At 44.5% G+C, this 22331-nt stretch overlaps 1 protein-coding gene across 4 annotated transcripts in view; it reads left to right on the top strand.

Annotated features, from left to right (window-relative positions):
- The window catches only part of SUFU (SUFU negative regulator of hedgehog signaling), a 98064-nt gene that overhangs the window by 38032 nt on the left and 37701 nt on the right, over positions 1-22331 (top strand). For all 4 annotated transcript variants that reach the window (XM_027907622.1, XM_027907630.1, XM_027907613.1 and 1 more), the window contains exons 4-6: positions 13792-13934; positions 16376-16461; positions 18566-18638. In XM_027907622.1, coding sequence (XP_027763423.1) covers positions 13792-13934; positions 16376-16461; positions 18566-18638 — 302 coding nt within the window. The remainder of the gene's footprint in view (positions 1-13791; positions 13935-16375; positions 16462-18565; positions 18639-22331) is intronic.

The raw sequence follows: 22331 nt of genomic DNA, 5'->3' as shown, positions 1-22331 counted from the left end.
TACGAAATGATGTGCTGGCTGATAAAACAAACCGGTTGCTAGTGTGCAGAGTGGTTGGCTGATGTGCTGGGCACGACAGGCAGCTATCAAGCTCGTGATTTGGTCTCAGACCTGTTGCTGGCTTCCTCCAGAGCTGGCTGGCGGCTCTGAATTTGTCAGGGAGGGAACTGCCAAATGTAACTCTTGTAAATTGTCTTGAAAAGCATTGCAGCAAAGTGCTTGTTGCAGATGGACGTGGCCCTTTTTACTCCCTGCTGTAGAACACAAATAAATCTTACGCAGCACTTCAAGTAATCCAGAGAGAAGCATCTGTCTGCAAAGCTGTCAATCAGACAACACTGAGGAGACCTCATGAAAAATGTTTTCATCTGTGGAAAGGATGACTCTAAGAGCAGTCATTGTGCAAGCACATAAATGCATCTTCTCCTGAAATACTGTCCCAGGGTTGTGCAGGGAAAACACTCAAGCTGGGACCAGATTCACTCTTACTGTCTTGTTGCTGCTGCTGCTCGGGATGCTCAAGGGTTGAAACTTGCCTGCTGGCACAATGTGCTTGCCCTGCCATGCCCTGCCCTGCCCTGCCCTGTGCTGGATGCCGGATGCCTGTTGCATGTCCCGCCGGATGAGGCTCACCCTGCTGTGGCAGCTCTGCTCTCCTTGTGTGAGTGCACCCATCAGCTGGCACAGGAGCAGTGCCAGATGCAGGAAACCCTTCCTGCAGCACAAGAGCCAACAGTCTCACACCCACCTCAACCTGTGTGTGCAGTTTTAACCCATGCTGACTTGACTGTTGTACCTGAGCTCTCAGAGGAGAGACATTAGTGTTGTGGTGTGGCTTTATTTGTGTATTTCTTTGAGAGCTGTTGAAGAATGGGGCCGCTTCTGCCCTACCTGCTTTCCTGACATAGCAAGTCTTAAGAAACCTTCTCATTGTTTAGTCTTTGGTATCAAATTTTTTTCTCTAAACCATGTTGGTTTTTTTCTGTGACTGCTATGAGTATGGCCCAGCAGAACTCATTGGAACTCATTATTATAGCTCTTCTTTTCCCCCTCTCAAGAAATTTTAAATTTGCAGCACATGCTTTTAATGTTAAGGTGATCCTGCCAACAACTAGTAGGGATCTGTAAGGACCAGGTGCAGCCGTATTGACTGTTTGCAACATCCAGGCTCTTCAGAGGAGGGAAACTTTCAGTTGGAAAAGATGGAGAGGACAGATCTTGGCATTGGTGACACTGAGACTGGTACCTGGGTCAGCATGCAGAGGTGCGTCTGGGTTCCCTAGATTAAATTAATGCATCTCCTCTCTGCAGACTGGCAAAGTTTAATATTATTTGTCAGTTTGTATGACTAATTTGTGGGATCTTCATAGTTCGATGCTTTTATCCTCACTTGTGAGGCAGGGAAACACCCACCTCTGTTTTCCTGGTGGGTGCTGAGGCACAGGGTTTTGCCAGTCATAAAAGAGGAACAAAGCAGTGGCCCTGGCCGTGGCTGAGACTTCCCAGGCTGCAAACTAGCACACACTGGTGGTGGCCTGTCCTTCCTCTCTGAGTCCTCTTTTGGTCAGAGTGGTTTCAGGTGTGGGTGGTAAAGTAGCTGAAGGCATAGAGCAGGAGCACAGCTGTGAATGCTGCTGAGTGCAGTTATGCCACCATGTGGGTGGTGTGCCCCTGTTCTTCCTGGCAGCATAAATGGAGTTGCATGGCCTTAGATTTTGCTGGTTATGTTGACTTCTCTTCCTGTTCAGAATGGGCAGGCTGCTGCCCCTTGGCAATACTAGAGCTTGCCTTTTGCTTTGTTAGCACTGGTGGTGTGAACCTGGACTGGGCTCCCAGTCAGAAGTGCAGCAGTAGGGAAGCACAACTGGAAACCCAGGAGTTTCCAAGGACACCTGTACTCTCATTTGACTTGGAGGATGAAAAGTCTATGTGTTACACTGTCAGTGAGCTGGCTATATAACATAAATTAAAGCCTTTTCTTCTCTACCTCCCAAATCTCCTGAAGTTTGGGCTTTTTTCCTCTCCTACAGGACTCATGGGTCAGGCGGGTTACTTCCTGTGCCTTGCCGTGGAAGCCACTGTTGTCTCTCCAGTTTCTAGCTCTTGGCTGGGAACAGGTCTCTGACCTTCTCCAGCACCAAAGGATAGGTTGACACTAAGGCACGGAGAGACCTCGTGCCAGGAGCAGAGGCACAGAAAGTCTTTGTTCCTTATAAAAGACTTTGTTGAAATAGAAGGAAAGCTGTCTTCCCCAGACTGCTTTACTGATTGCATAGTATTTCTAGGCAGTAAGTGAGGGATCTCAGTGCAGCCTGAAAGAGAAGGCTTGTTTGTAGCTGCTACTGCAATTTAGATAAAGTAGGTTTAGGCCCAGTTTGAGTTGGCTGGATTTCAACTGATGCTGTCCCTTTTAATTCTGTCAACTCATGTCCTGTTCCTGCCTGGGAACTGAACTTGGCTGATTGTTTTTCAGCTGTTCAGTACAGTTCATTCAGTTGGTTTATTTAAAAAAAAAAAGAAAAAGGGGGGGGGGGGAGTCGAAAATCTGTCTTATCTCTCTGTGCTTTGCATCAGTCTATGTGCCTGACTCTGCTCCTAAATGTCAGGGATAGACAGAGCAGCAAGACTTTTAACTCTGATACATCGTTACACTTACAAGTGCACAAGTTGGTTTAGCTTTTACATTGCACCTGGGCTGCTACTGGGAGAGGGAGGAAAGAAGCTGGCACAGAGGAAGCTGGGTGAGGCATTATTGTGCGGGGCTGCAGCAGCCAAAGTGGCACAGGGACAGCCAGTGGGCCCCACGCCCAGAGACCCCTGGGTGCTGACCCTTAGCAGCTGTTCATCCCGAGTGGCTGCAGTTCAAGATTGGGACTGATCTTGCTGATGCTTTCTGCCCAAAGTGGAGGGCAGCTGAGCTCTCTGCAGGAAGAAGCCTTTTCTCCGTCCTACCTGAAGCCTCCCTGCTGCAGGAGGGTGAGGAGGAATCCACATGATGGAGACCAACAAGCCCTGTTATGAAGAGCATCTCTTAATCCTGGCATAAGGAGGCAGGGGAGAAGCTGCACATGGTCAGCCCAGTCTCGGACAAAAGCTCTGTCCCCTGTACTGAAGGAGGAATTCAGGACAAAGGAAACAGTGTGGGGAAGGCAGAAAACGCCCCCTCCTGCTGGTGTGAGGTCCTTTGGTCTCTTATATATGAGGTCTTTGTCCCACCCGGCCTTTCCTGGGAAACGGAAGCAGCCGCTTTAGTAGTTAAAAGCTTCTGCAGAGAACAGTGTTGCCTCCTCCTATGGAGGAGCTGAAAGCCACAACACTGAGGGATTGTTCCGCAGTCACAGGAGCATCCTCTCTCACTGCCTGTGTGCAATTGTTTGGGATGCACAGAGGAGAGTCTGAAGGTTACATGTACTGAGTAGCCTTCTGAAAAGGACTGTGTTTTCCCTTGACAGCTGCCAAGCCCGTGTTAGATGAAAGTGCAAAGAAGAGTGGACTGAGCTGGAAGTTGGGTTCACTGTTACATATCCACCTTCTTACACATTCTACTGAAGATCTGTGCAGCAAGTGGTGCTCAAGCTGTGCTTTCTGACTAACCCACTCTGCCTGTGAGAGTGGCAGTGTGCGGAGCTCATTACAGACTGTCTTCTGAGAGCCTCAGATGCAAAGATTCTCTGCAGCAGCCTGCTCAGCCAGGAGGCAGCAAATGGGCACAGCAGGAGAAGCATTTTGTTCTTGGTGGGGAAGAGAAACTGGGAGACTATATTCAGAGGCTGCAGGCAGCCCAGAGCCTGAGAAAAGTGGACTCTTTTGCTTTTTGGTTTAAAATTAGGGGTTTACGTTCTTAGTCTTCTCAGAAAGCTTGGGATGGCATTTCAAAAGGTGCACTGTAAACAGGCTGGTCACTTTGCATTTGAAGCATAAACACCACTCTTGGATTAAGTGTGTTTCTCTTACACTACTGTAATGGGTAGGTAGAGCTCAATGCGTAACTGTTTTACGCAAGTATATGTGAATGCAACGTTCCTCTGTTTCCTGCCCTTTAGCCTCCTGCTTTGCCAAAATTAAACAAAAGTTTGGCCTGTGCAAGCTTTAAATTCCTGAAAATTTAAGGGAAAATAATCAACCACTGAGAAAAATGCCACAGTGCTCTCTCAAAGACCTCTGCCCTTTTGTCCATTACAAGCCCCAGAACTAATGCCTGGGTAATCAGAACTCTTTTCTGAAGGGGTTATGATGTGATAACTTTGTGGTTGTTTTCTCACAGTCCATTTCCCCTTTCTTGCCCTTTCTTGAGTAATTTTTGCTATAAGGGATACCCTAGTGCAGTGTAGCTGTCCCTGTCAGATGTCTGTGCTAGGAAGGCTATTAAAAGAAGCTGCTTGCATGTTCTTTGGGTTCTTCAGAGGCGAATATTGCCTTTGCTTCCCTTTCAAGCTCCTGGAAAACTGTTCAGCAGGAATGTCTTATAGATACACATCTAGGGAAAAATCACAAGTGACTGTACAGGGTTATGGTGCTTCTGTGTCCATCTAAGCATCCTCCCTTGTAAGAGCTCTCCATCTGAGTACGTATGTAGGAGGTCCAACAATAAGGAAAAAGGGTTGAAAACCTGTTGCAGTTCTCTTTCCTCACTGAGGACGCATAAAGGTTGCTAAATGGAGTGGGTACAAGTCTTTGTTCTAGTTGCACCTGTCTGGGAAACATTCAGATAACTGAATAAAAGTTTCAGGCTTTCATGTTTCAGAACTCAGGATAGGGTTTTTAAATGACAGGCAAGTATTTCTTCAGATTGGCCACGTGGGACCACATGATCTGTAAATAAAGTGTCATTAAATACCTGTTTTGAGCTGAGTCCTTATCTAACAGGAGATCCTGCTGTATAATATCCTTTCTGGATCCTGGGCCTCCACCCCATCCTCAGGCTATTCATTTTCTGAAACTATTGAAGACATAATTACCATCCTTTGAAGGGGAACTGCAAAACACATCTTGTTCAGGTGAAGGATGCAGAAAGCTGGTGGCAGCACAGCTGGACAGAAGTGGAAGGGTCTTTCTTTTGGCATGGAGGTCAGAATTTGGCAAATGCATCACTCCTGCTCCCTTAGGGTTGTGGGGGAGGGGAGTGGAGAAGGTAAGGAGAAGACTAGAGGAGGTGAAGGAAACTTAAATGGGGCTCAAAAGTAGCAACTCACATCTGTGTTCTTCTTCTTTCTCTGCCATACTCAGCAACACCAGGTAAGTCCTTTCATGCCGCCTTTCCTGCCTTCCTCCAGCTTTCCCTCCCTGTGAGAGGGAGCCATGCACATAAATCTGTTAGATAGGTGACAACTCTGCTGTTGCAAAAGCAAGGTGGGATTTGCATCCTGCCCTGGGCAGTGCTTATACTGAGGGGGATGCCAGGTCCTGCCTCTGCTGACTGCGAGGACCGGAGAAGGCTGTGAGGAACAGAGTGGAGGAGCTGAATGAAGCTGTGGAGAGGAGAAGTGGAAGTGTGGGAGGAAGTGGCTGATGGAGCAGGCTGTACAGAGTCAGGGAGAGGACAGGGGGCCCACTGCTCGCAGAGGGTGGGAGCATGCCCTGGGCATGGGAGTCACTCTCTGGGAGGCTGTGTGAGAAATTCCCAGAGTCTTCAGTCATGGAAATTATGTACACACATAGCAATGGGCAGGGAGAAGGAGCAAGCTACATATGCAGATGTGTAAGGGATGGAAAGAAATGTCTTGAAAAACAAAAGACTTAGAGGAGGCTCAGAACCAATTTGCTTATTGTACAGAAATTTGGGGATTTGGGGTTTTTTTTGCTAAAATATTACACTCTGCAATGTCACATGAGGCATCTGGGTGTCTGGGGTCCACTTTGTGACAAGACAAGTATTATTTGCAACTCTGTCAGTGGAAGCTACAGTACAGTGAGACACATTTTCCACCATCCCACTGCCAGTAGTAAGGTGATGGCTCCAAGCAGGACACACAGAAGTGAGGAATCACCTTGTCATGCTGGGTAGGTGTGGAAGGCTCATTGGGTTTTCAGTCCAGGAGAATTAAGTGATCAAATAAGTTTTTATGAGTTTGCATAATTGATGGGGCTTTTTAGTAGGCCTGATAATTTTCCAGATTTAACACCCTGGAGCTGTGCAGTAACCAATTTTATATTTTCAACCTGCTAAGCAATTAAAAAAAAAAATTGTATCACACTTCTCTGCATTCTGAAACTGTCTTCAAATCTCAGAGGTCAAGCAGTCCTTACAGTACTGATAATCTATTTTTTACCCCACTATTTTTTTTTTTAAAAAGAACCTTTTGCCTAGGCCTCTTGTTTCTAAAAGCCCAAATTGAATCCCTGCAGTGGAGCTATTGTTTAATTGTACTCCGGGGATTTAATTCTTCCTAAGGCATCTTGTCTATGCTGCATGTCTGCATCAGGCAGCAGCAGTGTGTGAATTTGCACCTCTATGGAGTGCCAGGGCTGGGGCAGTTCCTGTTTCCCAGGCAGGAGATATGGGGCAGCAAAACTGAACTGAAAAAGAAAAACAGGGAGAAAAAGTGGTTTTTAAATGTAAATACATCATGGCTTTGATTCTGCTAATTCCTTGCATATTCTTAAAACACCTTCATCTTGACTTGAAAACAAAATCATAAACTAACTGCCAGTGGGCCCCACAGATTATATCCCAATTACTAGGTTAGGAAACTAAGCAGACAGACTGAATTTAGCATTAATTATCTTAATTTAACGTCCTTTCCTTTTATATTCTGTTTTTTAAAAATTTGCATCTATTTAATGAGTTGCAATAGCAGTATTACTTTGAGATTTTTAGACACAACTTTCATCTTTAGCTTTTGTATCTACTTATTATAGCTAACATCTTTGCATGCATGTTTATGTCCATTATTGAGCTAGTCAGAAATATATTAAGTAGCTCTGGTAAAAATATTGTTAATACATTTCAGCATCGGCTCTTATGTTTGCCCCTAGTTTCTCACAATTAATTCTAGCTGTTCAGTCTGCAAAATGGTACTGAAAAACAGTATCAAATCTTACTTGTGACAGATTGCCAGATTACTTATTTTAACAAAGCCAGACTGAAGATTAAAAATGTGTTGGAGAAAATACATTTATATAATAAATTACCCAGACCGTGCAGGGGTAATGGCAATGCAATAAATTACGTTGTTTCTGTAAGTATTGGATAAGCTGCGTTCAATTTAAATGTCTGGCTGCATCACTGTCATGCTGGTCAGGAAGTCACTGGGGGCCTTTTTAACATTCCTGCACCCATAAGTCATGGAGTTAAAATCCTCCTTTGCCCTCAAATACAGAATTTCTCTGAGTTATGCAGGCTGACATCTGTGACTCGCTGCCTGCAGTTAAGCTGAGATCTCTCAGTCGAATACAAAATGCATACTTGTACCCCTTACAGCAGCAAGTTTTCAAGCTGCTGAGTGATGCAGATAATGTAGGTCTGGCTCGTGTGAGGGATGTGATCATCTTGTTTTTGTGCCAGCACACCCAGTACCACATGCAAATTTATTGGGGTTTTAATTTTTAGGCCAAGGTAGCAGAGAATTGTCCAGTGTTGTGCTAGCACCGCTAAGCAGCATCAAGGAGGTGATCCAGGTAGCCCTCCTGTCTCAGGGGGACAAACAGGATTGTTTCTTTCAGTGTAATCTTGCACATAGCCCTGATTGTTATGGGTACCTTGTAATAACAGCCTGGCTTTCCCTAGAAATAGGAGGAACACAGAAACTTGCTTTTGAAGGATATGAGTGCAGTAGAGCAGCTCTTTTCCTAAAACCAAGGACAGTGAGTAGTTAATGTACTTAGGGCTTCTCCCACTCTGTGCAGTATCACCTCCTAACCTGTAACACAACGGCCAGTCGGTTTTATCTGGCTGATTAGTCAGGGCAGTTTAACCCCTCTCTTGCCAATTTTAGCTGGCATTTGGAAGGAGGAGGTGTCTTAGAAGAGATACAGAGGAACAGTCAGGCTACAAATCTATGCTCCTAATTTGAATATTTATCTAAAGAATTACATGGTGTGACCGTGTCAGAAGGGGCAAGTTTCTGGCCTTGAAATGAACCAGGGTGGTGCGGTCCAAACTGCCCCAGAGCCAGACAGTCTGGGGACTTTATGCCAGACCATGCATGGACAGGAGAAAGGCCCTTGCTGTCGCTGTGCTGGCAGAACAGCATCAGCTCTTTGTTTCTCTTCTTAGGTTTCCAGTGCAGGAGAAGATACTTGACTCCCAGATGCCCATTTGCCATTTGCTCTGCCTGCAGGGTAACCAGCTCACTGGAGATCTTCCCTGACCCAGTTTCAGCCTAGGACCACCTTTTGGATGCAGCTCTTTTAGCTCCCAGTGCTCCACTCTGTTTGCCATCCTTTTCAGCTTGTTCCCTGTGGCATTTAGGGGAGTAAGGACTCCTAACAGGATGCCATATATGCCCAACTGGCAGGTTTAAAAAAGAAATTGAAAATACAGTGAGAAGTAGTCAGTGTTTGTCTCTAGAGCTAAGTAACACCTCTTGAGCATAGATTGCATACCTCACACTGTTTATAAAATGTCTTCAGGCCAAGAATAGGACTTGGGTTTATTTCTTTAGGCATCAGCTATATTTAGTCAAATTAAAGGAAGGAGGGAGGGGGAATGCACTCTGAGAAAATACACAAGCAAAGTTAGACAAAGAAAATTTACTAGTCTATAGTGCAATGGTTCCTTCTGAGTTATTTCCCCAGTTCTCATTATAAAGCAGTTGGGTAGTAAAGTTAGGAGGGATTGTGCAGCTGAATTATGACTGTTGCTGCATGAAGGAACCTCACCTGCTTTATGTGGGCTGTAAAAGAAAATTAATAATGACGTTTTAAAGACTTCAAAATATGGGTAGCTGAACGGAGTGGTCTGGTATAGCTGTCTTATAGATGCTGCTTTAGCATAATAGAGTAGTACAAAAGCTGGTCTATGGCAAATTTAGAGACTTCTCATTTTTGTAGAGCTAGAGAGAGGCTTCAGATTTGCTATTGTGAATTATGAAATAAAATAGTAAGTTTTAAATGAAATATTTTACTGAATTTCTTGTTGAGTTCTTATGAAATCAAATTTCCCTATGAAGCAGTTGGATTTCATGGAATCAGTATTCCTCCTCAAAAAGAAAGAAAAATCAGTGGTTTTTGTTAAAACACAAACTTGCAGAAAAAGAACCAGTTTCAAAACTGTCAGGATGGGTCACCTTGCTCCGTTAGGTTTAAGACTAGTTAGTGCCCCTTCCAAGCAGGAAGGGTGAGAGTGTCCCAGAGGATACTGTGAGCAGGCCTGTGTATTTACAACACATCCCATGCTCCCATGGTAACTGCTGAAGGGAATGAATTTATCCTGGGGCAGCTAAGGTAGCTTGCTCTTCCTTCCATGGAGGGAACATGTAACCACCTCAGGTTTACCATGAGACAGAAGTATTCAGCAGCAGTCAGCTTGTATGCAGTAAATCAGAGCCTTAGTTTGCTCCTGAGGATTTGCCTATTTACCCATACACTAAAATAATTTGGATTTAAATTTTTAACGTATTTTCTTTCAGTTCCCTGCTATTTAATTTCTCCTGTTGATAGCTAGGTCATTTCTGTGCCTTGCCACCTGTCCTACGGATTTAATGAGTCTCTGGTCATGTCCTGGTACTTTTTCTGACGACTGTTGTTTTTGCTGTATTCATCTAAGACGAGGCTCATGCAGTCATGGTGTTCTCATACCTCCAAGATTGACTGTGCCACCCTAATGGTGTTTGAACCTGTTGGCCAGTGTCAGATGTAACAGAGTGGTAGAGCTTTTGGAGAGACTTGGTGTTTAAAGGATTGTAAAAATGAGCAGATGAGTAAAAACACTGTTGGCCCTACAGTGGAGAAGAGTGGAGATGTGTCGCACTGGACCTTAGACACAAGTGAACCTAGATAGGGTCCTCTTGTGCATGTCACAGATGCAGTAAAAACTTTAGTCAGAGCTCCTTCCTCCTTAAACAATGACAGGTCCATCTGCAGAGGAGGGTGTCCCTAGTTCTCCAGCTCATAGAAGTCTTCTCCAACCTTACTCTTGAGTGTGGGAACTCAACAGCTGATTTAAGCTTGCTATTTATTGCAAGAATACATCAAACTCCTTCTTGTTTGATTTTTATTTCCTTGGATCTGTCACATCTCTTTTTGACTTTGCTTTGAGTCAGATAACACAGAAGTTCAAAGAAGCAGAAGTCTGCAGCAGCAAATGACGCCAGTTTGAGCATTTGCTACTCCCAAACGATTTCCTTTTTGGAACAGCAGAGAAGGTGCTTGTTCAGTAGAAGCCCATCATTCTTCACAGCAAACACTGAAGGCCATCTCAGCTTTTCCTGGATGCTAGATGCAAATGCATTTTGTCTCATTAATAAATACAGTGCAAAAGGACTTTCTTAACATCTGTTGTGCTTCAGTAAGAAGCTGTGCCACAGGTGGTGGGTTCATAGCAGTGCCAAGCAGATCTCGGAAATCAGTTTGGAGATGGCAGGCTGTTTCTCCAGTCAGTCTGCTTGGTATGGAAGATGTGGGGATGCATTTTTGGTAACAAAGGGAGCTGAGTGAAGTGTGGTGCTCCTTGCAAGGTGTTTGTGCGCCTCACGTACCTGAGATGAGTGCACGTATTCTGTGCCTACCCACCTCTTGGTGTTATGAAAACACCTGTGTCCATGACACAAATGCTAGCACATGGTACATGTTGTAGATGAAAGGCAGGTTGTACAGTGTGCTATTGACAGCACTGCAAATGATAGAAAGGTGCAAATCCCACAGGAGACTTTTTCACACCCACCTGTGCTGTGATGACTTTGAGGATTTTTCTGGATGTTATAAGTTCTAATTCAACATTTGTGAAAGACGCAGATTTAGTTATAAATTTACCTTGGAGGAATCATCTGTCAAAACGTCAAGATTTTCTAGCTAAAACATAGTTTAAAACTTAAGTACTTAAAAATATTTTTATTGTTTTGTTTTGAAAACGTGAATGTGAAAGGCGGGATGGGAGGATGTTTGTCCCTGTTACCAGCATGAGGCAAAAGAAAGTGATTATCTAGTCCCTTGCTTCTGTAACTTCTTAGTTTCTGTGGCTACAAGTCCTCAGGCTGTTCTCAGTGCTGCAACGGTCTCTGTATAAGAGCTGATCTTATATTCCACGTGGGTGACAATGCCGCAAGTGGAAAGATGAATTCCAGGCTGTAATTCCGAATTTCTTGCACTCTCACAGGTTTCAATTTGGCTTCATGTTATTTGCGGGATTTTTTGTGTGTATGATTTAATTGAGTAGTCAGTGTGAATTTTGTGGTGTTCGTGTGCATGCAAAGGAGAGGGAGATTTTGTAAGTGTTCAGCGTTCACATGGGCATAAACAGGTGGGTTTCCAGCAGAGACATTTGCATTTGAAAACCTGCTCTAAACGGGCTGGGCTTTCCCAGGAGAAGCAGCACCAACAGTGAAACACAGCGATCGATCAGCATAGAATTGTGTGAGCATTTGATGGGCAAAATGTTGTGGTATAAAGACAGGGCCCAAGAATAAGCTCTTTGTGGCTTTGTTTCATTCCTGAAAACTGTGACTGAGAGGCTTTTATCATTTAAAAAAAAATTAATCAGTCACATTTCCATATAACTTGGAAAATATTGCAAGATCCAACATTCTAAGTACTGTTTTTTTAATCTGTTTTTGATACTAAAAAAAATAAATCATATTTTCATTTGTCTGTTTATATTTCCTCAACTCTAAAAGTAAAGTAATATCTGAACCAGTCCTTTCAGTCGCAGAGCTGAGAGCATGTAATTTAGTGTACATATCGATAAACTCTTTCTTTCAAGGAGCTTCCATTCGCTATGTTTTCTTTCTTTCCTAATTTCAACTAAGGAAAACATTCCCTTACTTATCACAACACTTCTGTTACATGCCTCGTTTTTCAGGCCAAGTTCCTTATGGTATTTAGAGTTTATTTTAATTCTTAATCAAATGAGCTGTCCAAGAAATTCATCTGAAAATACATATATAATAAATATTCAAACCCACACCAATGGGGACACCCAGTGGAGACACTCCGATTTGCCGAGGATGCGCTGCATTGCACCCAGGAGTGGGCGAGCATGAGTTGGCTCGTCAGGAAGACAACTGTGAGCATTTTTAACCACAGCGACTCTGAGAGAACTCTCATTAGTTTGCCTGTCTTCTGCTGAGGGCTCCCTCAAAGCATCCTGCCCTTGCTGCCCTTGCACGAGTGTGTGCACACAGTCGTGGCAGTGCTGATGCACAGCGAGTGGGTGTGCAAGCACCGAGTTCCTCAGTGTGTGTTGTTTAATGTGACTGGGAATAAAGCTACAATTACTGGCAAATGCTGATATTTAAGAGGTGACCTATTGGCATGTGGTGTGGGAAGGTTAGGTGGAGATCCAGGACCACATCTGCTCGTAGCTGCAAGGCAGAGAGCATTTCTTTGAATTGGATCCTGGTCAGTAGCATGTAAGATGCTCCAGTCTTGACAGACAGCAACTCAAGTAACCGCTAACATTTTCCAGTCTGCAGTGGAAATCCTAGTCCTCCTCTGGTGGGCAAGGCCTCCTTACCCACTGTCCTGTAAGTGTGGCCTTGAGAGACACCACAGTGAGGATAGAAGCCTGGACTGCCTTCACTGATGACTTTGGGAAGAGGGAGAGGGGCACTGTGCCTGCCACTGACTTTGGAGGCAGATAGGCAGCACTCTGTTCATCCCTGGAGCACTGCAGAAGCAGAATATGTATTCCAGGCTGTTTATTTGTATGTGCTATAAAAGCTCTATTTGAAGTGGGACAAGCACAAGACCCAAGAACAAGGCAGCATTACTGCACACATGCTCTGGAAACTGTGTGCAAATGGAGCGTGCTTTAATTGGGGTGAACATGGTTGTGGCTGGTTGTTTTACTTCTAGTTCACTCAGAAAGCAAGCATTAACCTTTCCTGTGATGAGGCAGCATTACACAGATGGCTTCTGGTGTGCCTTCTGGCATGCACTAGCTGTGGAACATGGGATTATCTCAGGTTTTGTCTTTCTGAGTAGGAGAGGAGCAAAAGAAAGGAATGCTTACAGTCATGAATAAGGAAGGATAATTTCTGGGTCTTTATTTTGATGCAGAAATGAAGTGAAATTTATAACCCCCTGGTTTTCTCATTGTTTGGAAAAGAAGGAGTATATTAATTCTTCTGCACCAAAGCCACCAGACAATTGGGAGGTAGAGTGATTTTGACTTAGACCATCACAAGTTGGGCAGCAGAATGTGGATTTTTATTAGATAGAGTAGTATTTGTGTTAATTCACATTTCAGAATATTTTCTCAGTGGCAAATTAGAGCTGCAAATAAAGTATGAATCACTGTCCTGTGGGCACCCAGTATGGCCTGCTGACTCTCTGTGTCCTCTCACAAAAGGGGACTAATAGTAATTGAGAGACAGGCTAATTTTATTTTTTAGTATTCCTGTGTTGGGCTTAATATCAAGGTAGGACACCATTTTTTGCCACAGGACTCAGGGGTGGTCAACTCACAGTGCTTGAATTCAGATGGCCCAGTGGGACTCCGTTGCTGCTCCAGGTGACTCAGAGACTCAATGAGCTGGCTGGAGGCAGTCCCTGTGAACAGCCACCAGTGACTGTCCTGGGCCCAGCCTGGGCAGTGTTGGGGAAAAAACAGCAGTGGCCGGGAGCAGATGCCAACAGAAGGAATATTCTAACAGACTTCACAGACTAAATATTTCTTGTTTCTCTTCCTTGCAGAAAACACCTTCTGCAGTGGAGACCATGTATCATGGCATAACCCTCTGGACAACAGTGAATCTAGAATCCAGCATATGTTACTGACAGAAGACCCTCAGATGCAGCCGGTGCAAACTCCTTTTGGCGTCGTTACTTTCCTACAGGTATGACTCTGCCTCTGACTGCCACCTCCTGGGCATGGAATGCAGCTAACATTGCATTGAGCTGTGATAAGTTAGATGTTTATTATCCTATCTTCCAGCTTTCTTCCTTATTTGATTGCTGTGGATCTCATCTTTGAGCCGTTACTCTGGAGATACTCTGTAAGCATTTTACCAGGACTGAGCAATGGCACATGCACTTCTCAAGACAGAGGTCTTGAGACAGGGAGAAGATTTACACCCCACCTGGAAATGAATATTACATTACTGCTCTGAAATTTCAAACGTTAGCGTAGGAAAAAATGTTAAGAAAACACTTTTAAAAGCTAATACAAAGATAATCAAATTAATTCTACAGTAGTATCGGTAACTGATCCATTGGTTTGAGTTCAAGAAAAGGAATAGCTTGGAGCTGCTTTAGCAGTACTTAATGGCAGCATTGACACAAGGATTCTTTAGAGGCTGAGTTTTTCTGCATTGATCTACTGTTTAAAAAATGTTCAGGTTTGCTTTACAAACAAAACATTTAAGTAAATCCCTCATGAGTTAACCCTGCTGTTAGTATGGGGAGTTTCTGTGGCCAAACAGGTTTGCTTGCTTTCCCAAAGTCCTTCTTCTCAGTGATCTCTCTTAGATAGAGACTGCTTTGGATATTTTTAAATTGCATATGGAGTTAATAACCTTAGTGGAAGAGTTTATGCCAACTGCTGATTTCTCCCTGCTTGGTGGAAAAGCTTCCATCCTGTGGGAAAATGCAAGTGTCTGTATTTTACAATTTAAGCTTCAAGTTGCTCCCATTTGTCTTTGGTTGTACTTGCCATATGTAAGGCGAAGCTCTGTTACCACAAGGCAGCTGCTGTGCAAGGGCAGAGAATTTCCTCAGTTTTCTGAGGTGCCCAAAAGTCTGTGTTTTATCAACAAGAAAGAGATGGGTGTGGGATTAATTAATGAAAGGTGAGTTGTGGGACCTGGAAGGAGAGGCAGAGTGCCAAGGTAAGCAGGGCAATGCCTGGCTGACTCTCCAGTTAGTGCTGCATTAGTCCTTATCTCTTCTTTAGCGCCCAGCTGTCCTGGATCAAAGGACATTCAACTTGCTGCATCCTGAGGCCCTTGGACTCTAATCTTCCACAACACATACAGTTGACCTGGTTTTCCCCTTTGTTTGATGCTTGTTGTTATGGATTTATTTTGACCCATGAGGATAAATGATTGCAAAAAGCAAAGAATGAACACAAAATAATTTCCTGTTTAGAATCGTGTTGTTTGTGTGTAATTATTGAGTGAAGGCCCAGGGAGGGGTGTCCTGAAGCAAGGGTGATTCAGGCTGTTGATGAAGAAAGCCTGGGAGATGGGTGGGGATGAAATGCATCTCCAAAGGCTGAATCCTGAGAAAGTGAGCTCTGCAAGGGGCAGGGGAGGCAGGGTGTGCAGAGCTGAGTACGTGCTGACGTTGATGGTTTTCCACACAGATCTCTATCAGTGCAGATACGTGCTTGCAGCAGAGGCATGTTGTGCACTTCTGCTTTCTGCTCTCCAGTTGTTAGTTTTCCTATTTTCTGATAAAACATCAGTTGAACAGATTTTGACAAAAAATTCAGTCTTGTTGGAAAAGGCTTAGAATATTGAGGGAGAAAATAGAAGGCTGTGGCTAAAATAATTTTTCATCTCCAAGTGAATCATTGTGCTCAAAGGCACAAGCCAGAGGTTGATACAGCACGAAGAAATTGCCTTCCCCTATCAGCTGAAGGGTGTTTCACCCCTTCATTTGAAGCGGCTGATCTCAGCTGCTGTGAGAGACATCTGGTATGGCTCAGTGTGGCAGCTCCTATCCTGAAAAGCAAACACATCCTGCCTTACACAGGAAGGCAGAAGTCTGCAGTTGCCTGCAGTGACAAGTGGATTATGTGGTGTGTAAGCAGCTTTACTTTATGGTGCTGGGTAAGATGTAACCAGTCAGCAAACTGAGTTGGTCAAGGATTTTATGAGCACCAAAGCAATCCCATATGGCAGCAAGTCCCTTGCCTGGTTGCGACTGTTCATGCATTTGCTCCTAGCAGTTGGCTGACAGAGCAGTGCTTACATGTGCTCAGACCCTAACCTGTCTTGCTCAGCCCTATACTTGTGTGGACTAGATTGAAAAGTCAGAGCAGGCTAGTGTATAAACCCTGATTTGTCACCAGACCCTCCTCATAGTTAAGTTCACATACCCTGTGAAAAATTAAACGTTACGTGACTGGGGTGCTTCATGTGGTAAGTGTAGAGAGAGCATAAGGAATTGCAGAATCCCACTGTTGTCTCAGGCTCCGTTTGTCCTAGCTCATCCAGCTAAATTAAAGAAATGGTGCTTCTCTGTACTATTTGATCCAGTACCATGTGGTATATTTTCTCTACAGTTCTTGCACGGTTCCCATCCAGTTTAGTATCTCTGTTTGTATTTATTCCAGATTGTTGGGGTCTGCACGGAGGAACTGCATGCGGCTCAGCAGTGGAACGGTCAAGGGATCTTGGAACTGCTTCGGACTGTCCCAGTGTAAGTGGTCATATAGCCCATATAGAGGAGCATTTCCATAGAGACCAATTCAATTGTTTATTTTTATTAAGAATCTTTAACTTGTTGATGAAACTTATTTAATCTGTGCTGTAGCAAGAGATGGGAATTCATTGCAAATCTGTTCTCACGCACAGACACTTAGATGGCAAATTAATGCATGTGGAAGTCCACATGTTCAGGGTGAAACAGAATGAGGTCTTGAAAGCTTAATTTCCTCCCTCTTATGCCTGCAGGGTTTTCTCATTGGTTCTTCCTGAGAGAGCTGGGATAACTGTTACTGGTGACCTTTCTGTGTAGTTCAAAAGAAAGGAAGGAGAGGGTCTGGCTTACAAAGCTTGGGTACTGTCTGAAAGTGAGAAAGTCACTCTCAAGCTGGTCCCACTCTTGGTGGGCCAGTTTGCAACAGGAGGAGCATTCATGCAAGTGAAGTTCATTGTTTCGCCGTGGGAGAAATAACAAAGATGCTGTTAGGTTAAGGAGGAGATGGGTTTTAAATGGTAAATGATATGTTGATGCTTTATTTGCTGTCAGGTTGCAGCTAAGCGTTTTTGGCTTGCAGGTGTTTTGTTTAAATATTTTTAAATGTAGTGGAATTTATTGCCATGTGATTGTAGCTCAAAAGACTTTTTTTTAAACAAAATACTTCTGTATGTGTGTTTTTGGCCACAATAGTACACTCTCTAGTGTCACAGGAGCCTTGAATTGATTGATTATTTGGAAGAGCTGGACTTCTTAAACTTGAACTTTTCCCTTTTTAGACACAAGTGCAGATAATTCATGCAAATGCCCTAGAGTAGAGTGTATTTGTCCAGCTGCAAGCTTTGTTTCTGGGTCCCCAAGACAATAAACGCTTCCTGCAGCTCCCTTGGCTCCTCTAAGTCAGTGCAGATATAGCACCCCTCTCCTCAGTCTGTTCTCATGTAGGGTTTTGGCTTTTGTGCTGTGGTATAAGCACCTTTCCAAGGATAAAATGAGACCCAAATGTTCATGATTTGAAGACAAAGATGCAAACTACTAAGCCATTGATGTGGAGTCAGAGTAAATGTTTCATGCATCCCAGTGAGGAACTGAAGCAGATCTCACCTCTGCAGTTAATAATTCGCAGCTTCCAAAGCGATGTGAAAAAAGAGTGGCTATCGATGCATCTGAAAAACTATAAAACATTAACTTTTCTTACTCCCACTCTAAGTGCTTTAGGAGATTAATACGGACTGGGCCAGAGGAGGGGGCTTTTGACTGCAATAACGAAGTGTCTCATGAAAAAAAGGAATTTTTTTATGGCAGTTCCAAAAGACTTAAGGTTTTACTTCAAATGAAAAAAGCACCATTTAGGGCTGACTTCTGCAGTCTGGCTGCACTGTGACCCAAAGCAAAGTCTCCTGGTAGTTCATCTTCACAGTAACCTGTTTTCTGTCACCTTTGTTGGCAAACATCTTGACCCTTCCAACTTCTATTGCTAATGAAAACAAAGATTTTCCTGAACCATCTGAGTACTTGACCATTAAGTACCAACTGAGCAAAATGCCTGTTGCGAGGGTATTTATCAGAGCAATAAGCTCTTTAAGGTACTGAACTTGATTGACGATCTCAGCAAAAAGTGCAGTCCCACTGAGACCCTGCTCTACCTTTAGATACATAATAGACGTATAAATCTTGACCTCATGCCTTGCCTATCTGTCTTAGACCCAGGCTACTCTGGACTTCTCAGTCCCAATTCAGTTACCTGCAAAGATTAAAACCCAGCTCAGTCTTGTATGACTAAGTTGGCCTGCGCAGAACATTGTAACCTGTGTCAGTCCTGACTGCTTTGCAAGTTTTGGTGGTGCCTGATACTAAGCAGATTAACCACTAGGTCATTGAGGGCTTTTATTAAGTAATTTTATGAAGTATTTTATGGGAAATGTAAAGGGCAAATGCATGCTATGGGAGGTATACACAGCATAGAGGGGCTTCTAGGTTTGTTTTAAACTTTTTATTTTCCTCCCAGTACAGCTCCACTCTGAGGACCCTGTTGGGGAGTTCTAAGGACTCTAAGGAGCTAAAGAACTTGTTTGGTTCATTATCTGTCTGTCTTTCTTTGTAGAGCTGGAGGCCCCTGGTTGATAACAGATATGAGAAGAGGGGAGACAATATTCGAGATTGACCCACATCTGCAAGTATGTCTTTAGTTTGTAAAATGTCATGTGTTTTGTAGTAGCCAGAGAAAATTGGTTTAATGATGTATGTTCTATTATCTTCCATAAAGGTGCTTTGATCTTCTCAATGCTTGCAATAATCCTGTAAAAGTCCTAGAAATTCTTTTCCCTCCCAGAGGTGGTTCAAGAGGACGCATGTCCAGCCCCAGGTGGATGGCAGGTCTAGGAAAAAAGTTAGAGAAGGAAGACCAGGAAAACAGAATCTCCTATGTGAAACAAATTGGTAAGATTTGGACTGGATGTTTTAGAAAGGAGGAAAATAGAAGAAGATAACACAACAGTAAAATATTTAAAAATGGTACATCAGGAAATTCCTCCTTTCTTTTATGTGCAAGCATAAGGAGATATGCAGAAAACTCAAACCCACCTAAGTCCTATTTTTTCACAGCAAATGCGACAGTGTTGCTCATTCCTGTAGGATGTCACTTGAGGCCAAATAGTTAGTGTGGTCTGAGAAATAATGGAAAACCAAAAGTATCACATGAAGTTATTAATAATCCATGCAGGAAGATATACTGAACCTTCTTCTTCAGAGTTCAAGTTAATTTCTGGCGTTTAAAGATCAGAATAGGACCTCTGTGGAGAGGTTACTGTCCTATGGACTTCTGCTGATCTGTGCATTTGGGGGACAATTCTGCATCCCTTGGGCATAGTTATGGTACTGGAGTACATGGGTCCCAGGCAAATCCAGTGTGGTGCTGGCCATGTTTCAATGAATCACTGAGTATTTGCCTTTAACAGAGAACTTATGGCTTAGCCTGGTAGGGCACGTGCATATGTGCACGTTTTGTACAAGCTATTGCGTTTGCTCATGGTCTGCATGTCTGCATCTGATTACCCTCAGTTGCCTCACAACATCTTTTATTTTGAAACCTTAAGAACAAAACCAAATTCTACTTTTACTGTTTTCAAGGACTTGTTCATCTAAAATAACCCCAGTCTGAGAAACACACACACAAAAAAAAATGTTCAGCAAATGTTCCACAATATGGGAGCTAATACAACTGCAAGTCCCATAAAGTTTTCAGGCTGTTCAGAGCTTTGCCCTCTCCTCTCCTGGAGGTGTTTCTGTTCTCTGCACACTGGTGATTCCTAATGATAACAGGGTTTTCTTCAATTTACTGTAAATGAAAAATAGCTCAGCTTACTGGAATCTGAGTCAGCCAAGGCAAGTTAAGGCAAATGAAGAGTACCTCTGCCTCACCAGTGCGTCCTGCTGCTGAAAGCTGCTATGTCTGTGGTCCTTCCGGACTTCTTCACATTGAAGACATTCCTGTTTCTGTTCTCGCTTGCCCTTGCAGAAGTCCATATGTGCAGGTGTGTGTGTGCACACCTCCTTCCTGCTCTGCTGTCGCAGCCCCTGGGAATTCACAGGGCAAAACCCGCTGCTGAGTCCTGCAAAGAGCCTTTGCGGAGTGCAGGGAGCAAGGCTGTGCCAGGCTGAGTTCAGCCACGTCATGTGCCTCCTGCTCTAATTAGCGGGGAAAGAAAGTGTTATTTTCTTGGTGGTGGTACGGGGTGTGTGAGACCAGAAAGGCAGCAGTGGAAGAGAGGTGGAGGGAAGGGAGGGAGCAGGCAGAGAAAATGGACAACTTTCCTGGAGCCAGTAAGCATGTTGTCTGCCTGGGAAGCAGGCAGAGCTTGTTTGGAGGCTGCATTGTCTCTTGTGGGAATTGGTTGAGGCCTAAACCCAGGCCTGGCAGCAGCAGCTGTACTTTCTGTTCGGCGTTGCTGAGAATGGATCCCAACTAAGATGTCATCCCAGGATGTCGGCAATTAACACTGTGGCAACGCTGGCTGTTTTCTGTTCAGCCAAGGCTTCCCTGTAGGCCATTCAGATTTCCCTGGCAGCACTGTCAAACAATCCCCTGTCGGTCCCCAGCTCTGCACTGATTCTCAGTGCTTTGCTTCTGTTTAACAGATATCTCAGAAGAGAATAAAGCTGATTTGAATTTCCTGAGTTGTGGTTGCTGCTCTGCGGGTCACACTGCAGTGCTCTGGCTCATTTAAAAAGGGATCAATGACTTATAAGAGCCTCAGAGCATCCCTCCCACATGCTGAGAGGAAAATAGGACAGAAACATCCTTTGAGGAAGGAAAAGAGCTGAACCTCCTTTGCCCTGGGCTCCTCCAACCTCCTGCTCAGGCTGCCCTTTCAAGGGAATAACAGTCCCCTCACTCCAAGCAAATCTTTGCTGGCTAAAGATGGGGTAAAACTGAATTGCCACAGCTGAATCTGAACTGATTGAGGGTATTTTGGACTTTTCCCCCTTCCCCATCAATACTTCCAAACGTTATAAAACAGGCATGCAAATTAGGCTGCCTTAAGCCAGCTCGTTTCCATCAGCTCCCCTTGATCTCCAAGGGATGCCAACAGAGCAGCACTTCTTCCCCTGAGGAAGTGCTCTGCAAGCCAGCTGAGCTGCAGATGAGAGTCCCTTTCCCTCTCCCCGGGGCTGTGCGCACTGTCCGCAGGGTGCGGCTGTGGCTCTGAGCGGGGCCCTGGCTGCAGGGATGGAGGAGCAGGTCCCACCAGAGCCTCGGGGCCCTCTGGGCTCTTCTGCTCCCTGCTCAAGGGCAAGTTTGGTGGCTCTCCCATGCTTCCCCTATGACTGGGATGAAAAATAACAGCGCTGACAAGTTACACCCACCCATGCCAGCTGATCTGGGTCCTCGCAGAGCACCGCGGAGGGCTCCCGAAGGAGCCACGTGCTAAATCTCACTTAAAGCATTGTTTGCATATGTAGGGACGGATGTATTTTTGTTTCTTTTTCCACAACTTCTATTTCTGGGTGACACAACTAATTTCATATTTAGGATATAACAAAAGAAAATCCCAGCAGATTTATTATTTCTCAGATTTTCCTATTACGTATTCAAGAAGTCAGTTTCCCCTGACGCCGGAGGAAGATCCTGACAAGGAACAGTCTTTCTGGGGGAGAGACGGAAGGAAGGCAGTCTTTTGAATGCTTAAGTCTAACTCAAGACTGCTCTGGTCCTGCCCCCAGCCACAGGCTCCTGCATCTACTTGTGGGCCAAAGAGTGGGTTTTGGGAGGTGATCCAGATGAAAAAACATAAAGAGTTGGCTCAAGGAAAGGGGTAGGAGCACATGGAGAAGGGTGGGACTGCAGTCACTGCAAATTACATCAACTTAAACCGCTGTGCAACCACACCCTGAGTGTCTGTGCTTATCTTTGAGCTGCTCAAATCCTCTCTTGAATGATCACAAGAACAGGCAATGCTCTTCCTAGGACACAGCATGCACAGTTGGGCAAGGCGAGGGACATATGTGGGTTTAGTCTGGAAACTTTCTTAGGGAACAGATTTTGCAAAGCACTGGATGCTCACACAGTGTCTCATCTCCAGCAGCAAGGTCAAACTGGAGGGTAGTAACATGGAGCATTGTGTGTAACACAGCTCTGCTCTCTTCTCAAATCTTCTGTGTTTCTTGGGGCTTATTGCCTGTTCTGAGGTGACGAAGATGTGTGCAGAGAGATGGAGATCTTGCTGGTGCCACCGAGCAGTGCCAGAAGGGATATCTCTTCAGAAAAGGGGGAAACAAGCCGGGTTGGTTCGGAGCCAGGGAAGGGGTGACAGTGGTAAGAGCCTGTCCTCGGTGAAGCTCAGCCCCGAGTTTGTTCAGCTCAACATTAC

This window comes from Empidonax traillii, unplaced genomic scaffold (genome assembly GCF_003031625.1).
Source record: "Empidonax traillii isolate 1590-97213 ecotype Southwest subspecies unplaced genomic scaffold, ASM303162v1 scaffold27:size3997909, whole genome shotgun sequence".
Lineage (NCBI taxonomy): Eukaryota > Metazoa > Chordata > Aves > Passeriformes > Tyrannidae > Empidonax > Empidonax traillii.
The sequence above is the reverse complement of the archived record's forward strand: the minus strand, read 5'-3'. Positions and strand labels throughout refer to the sequence as shown.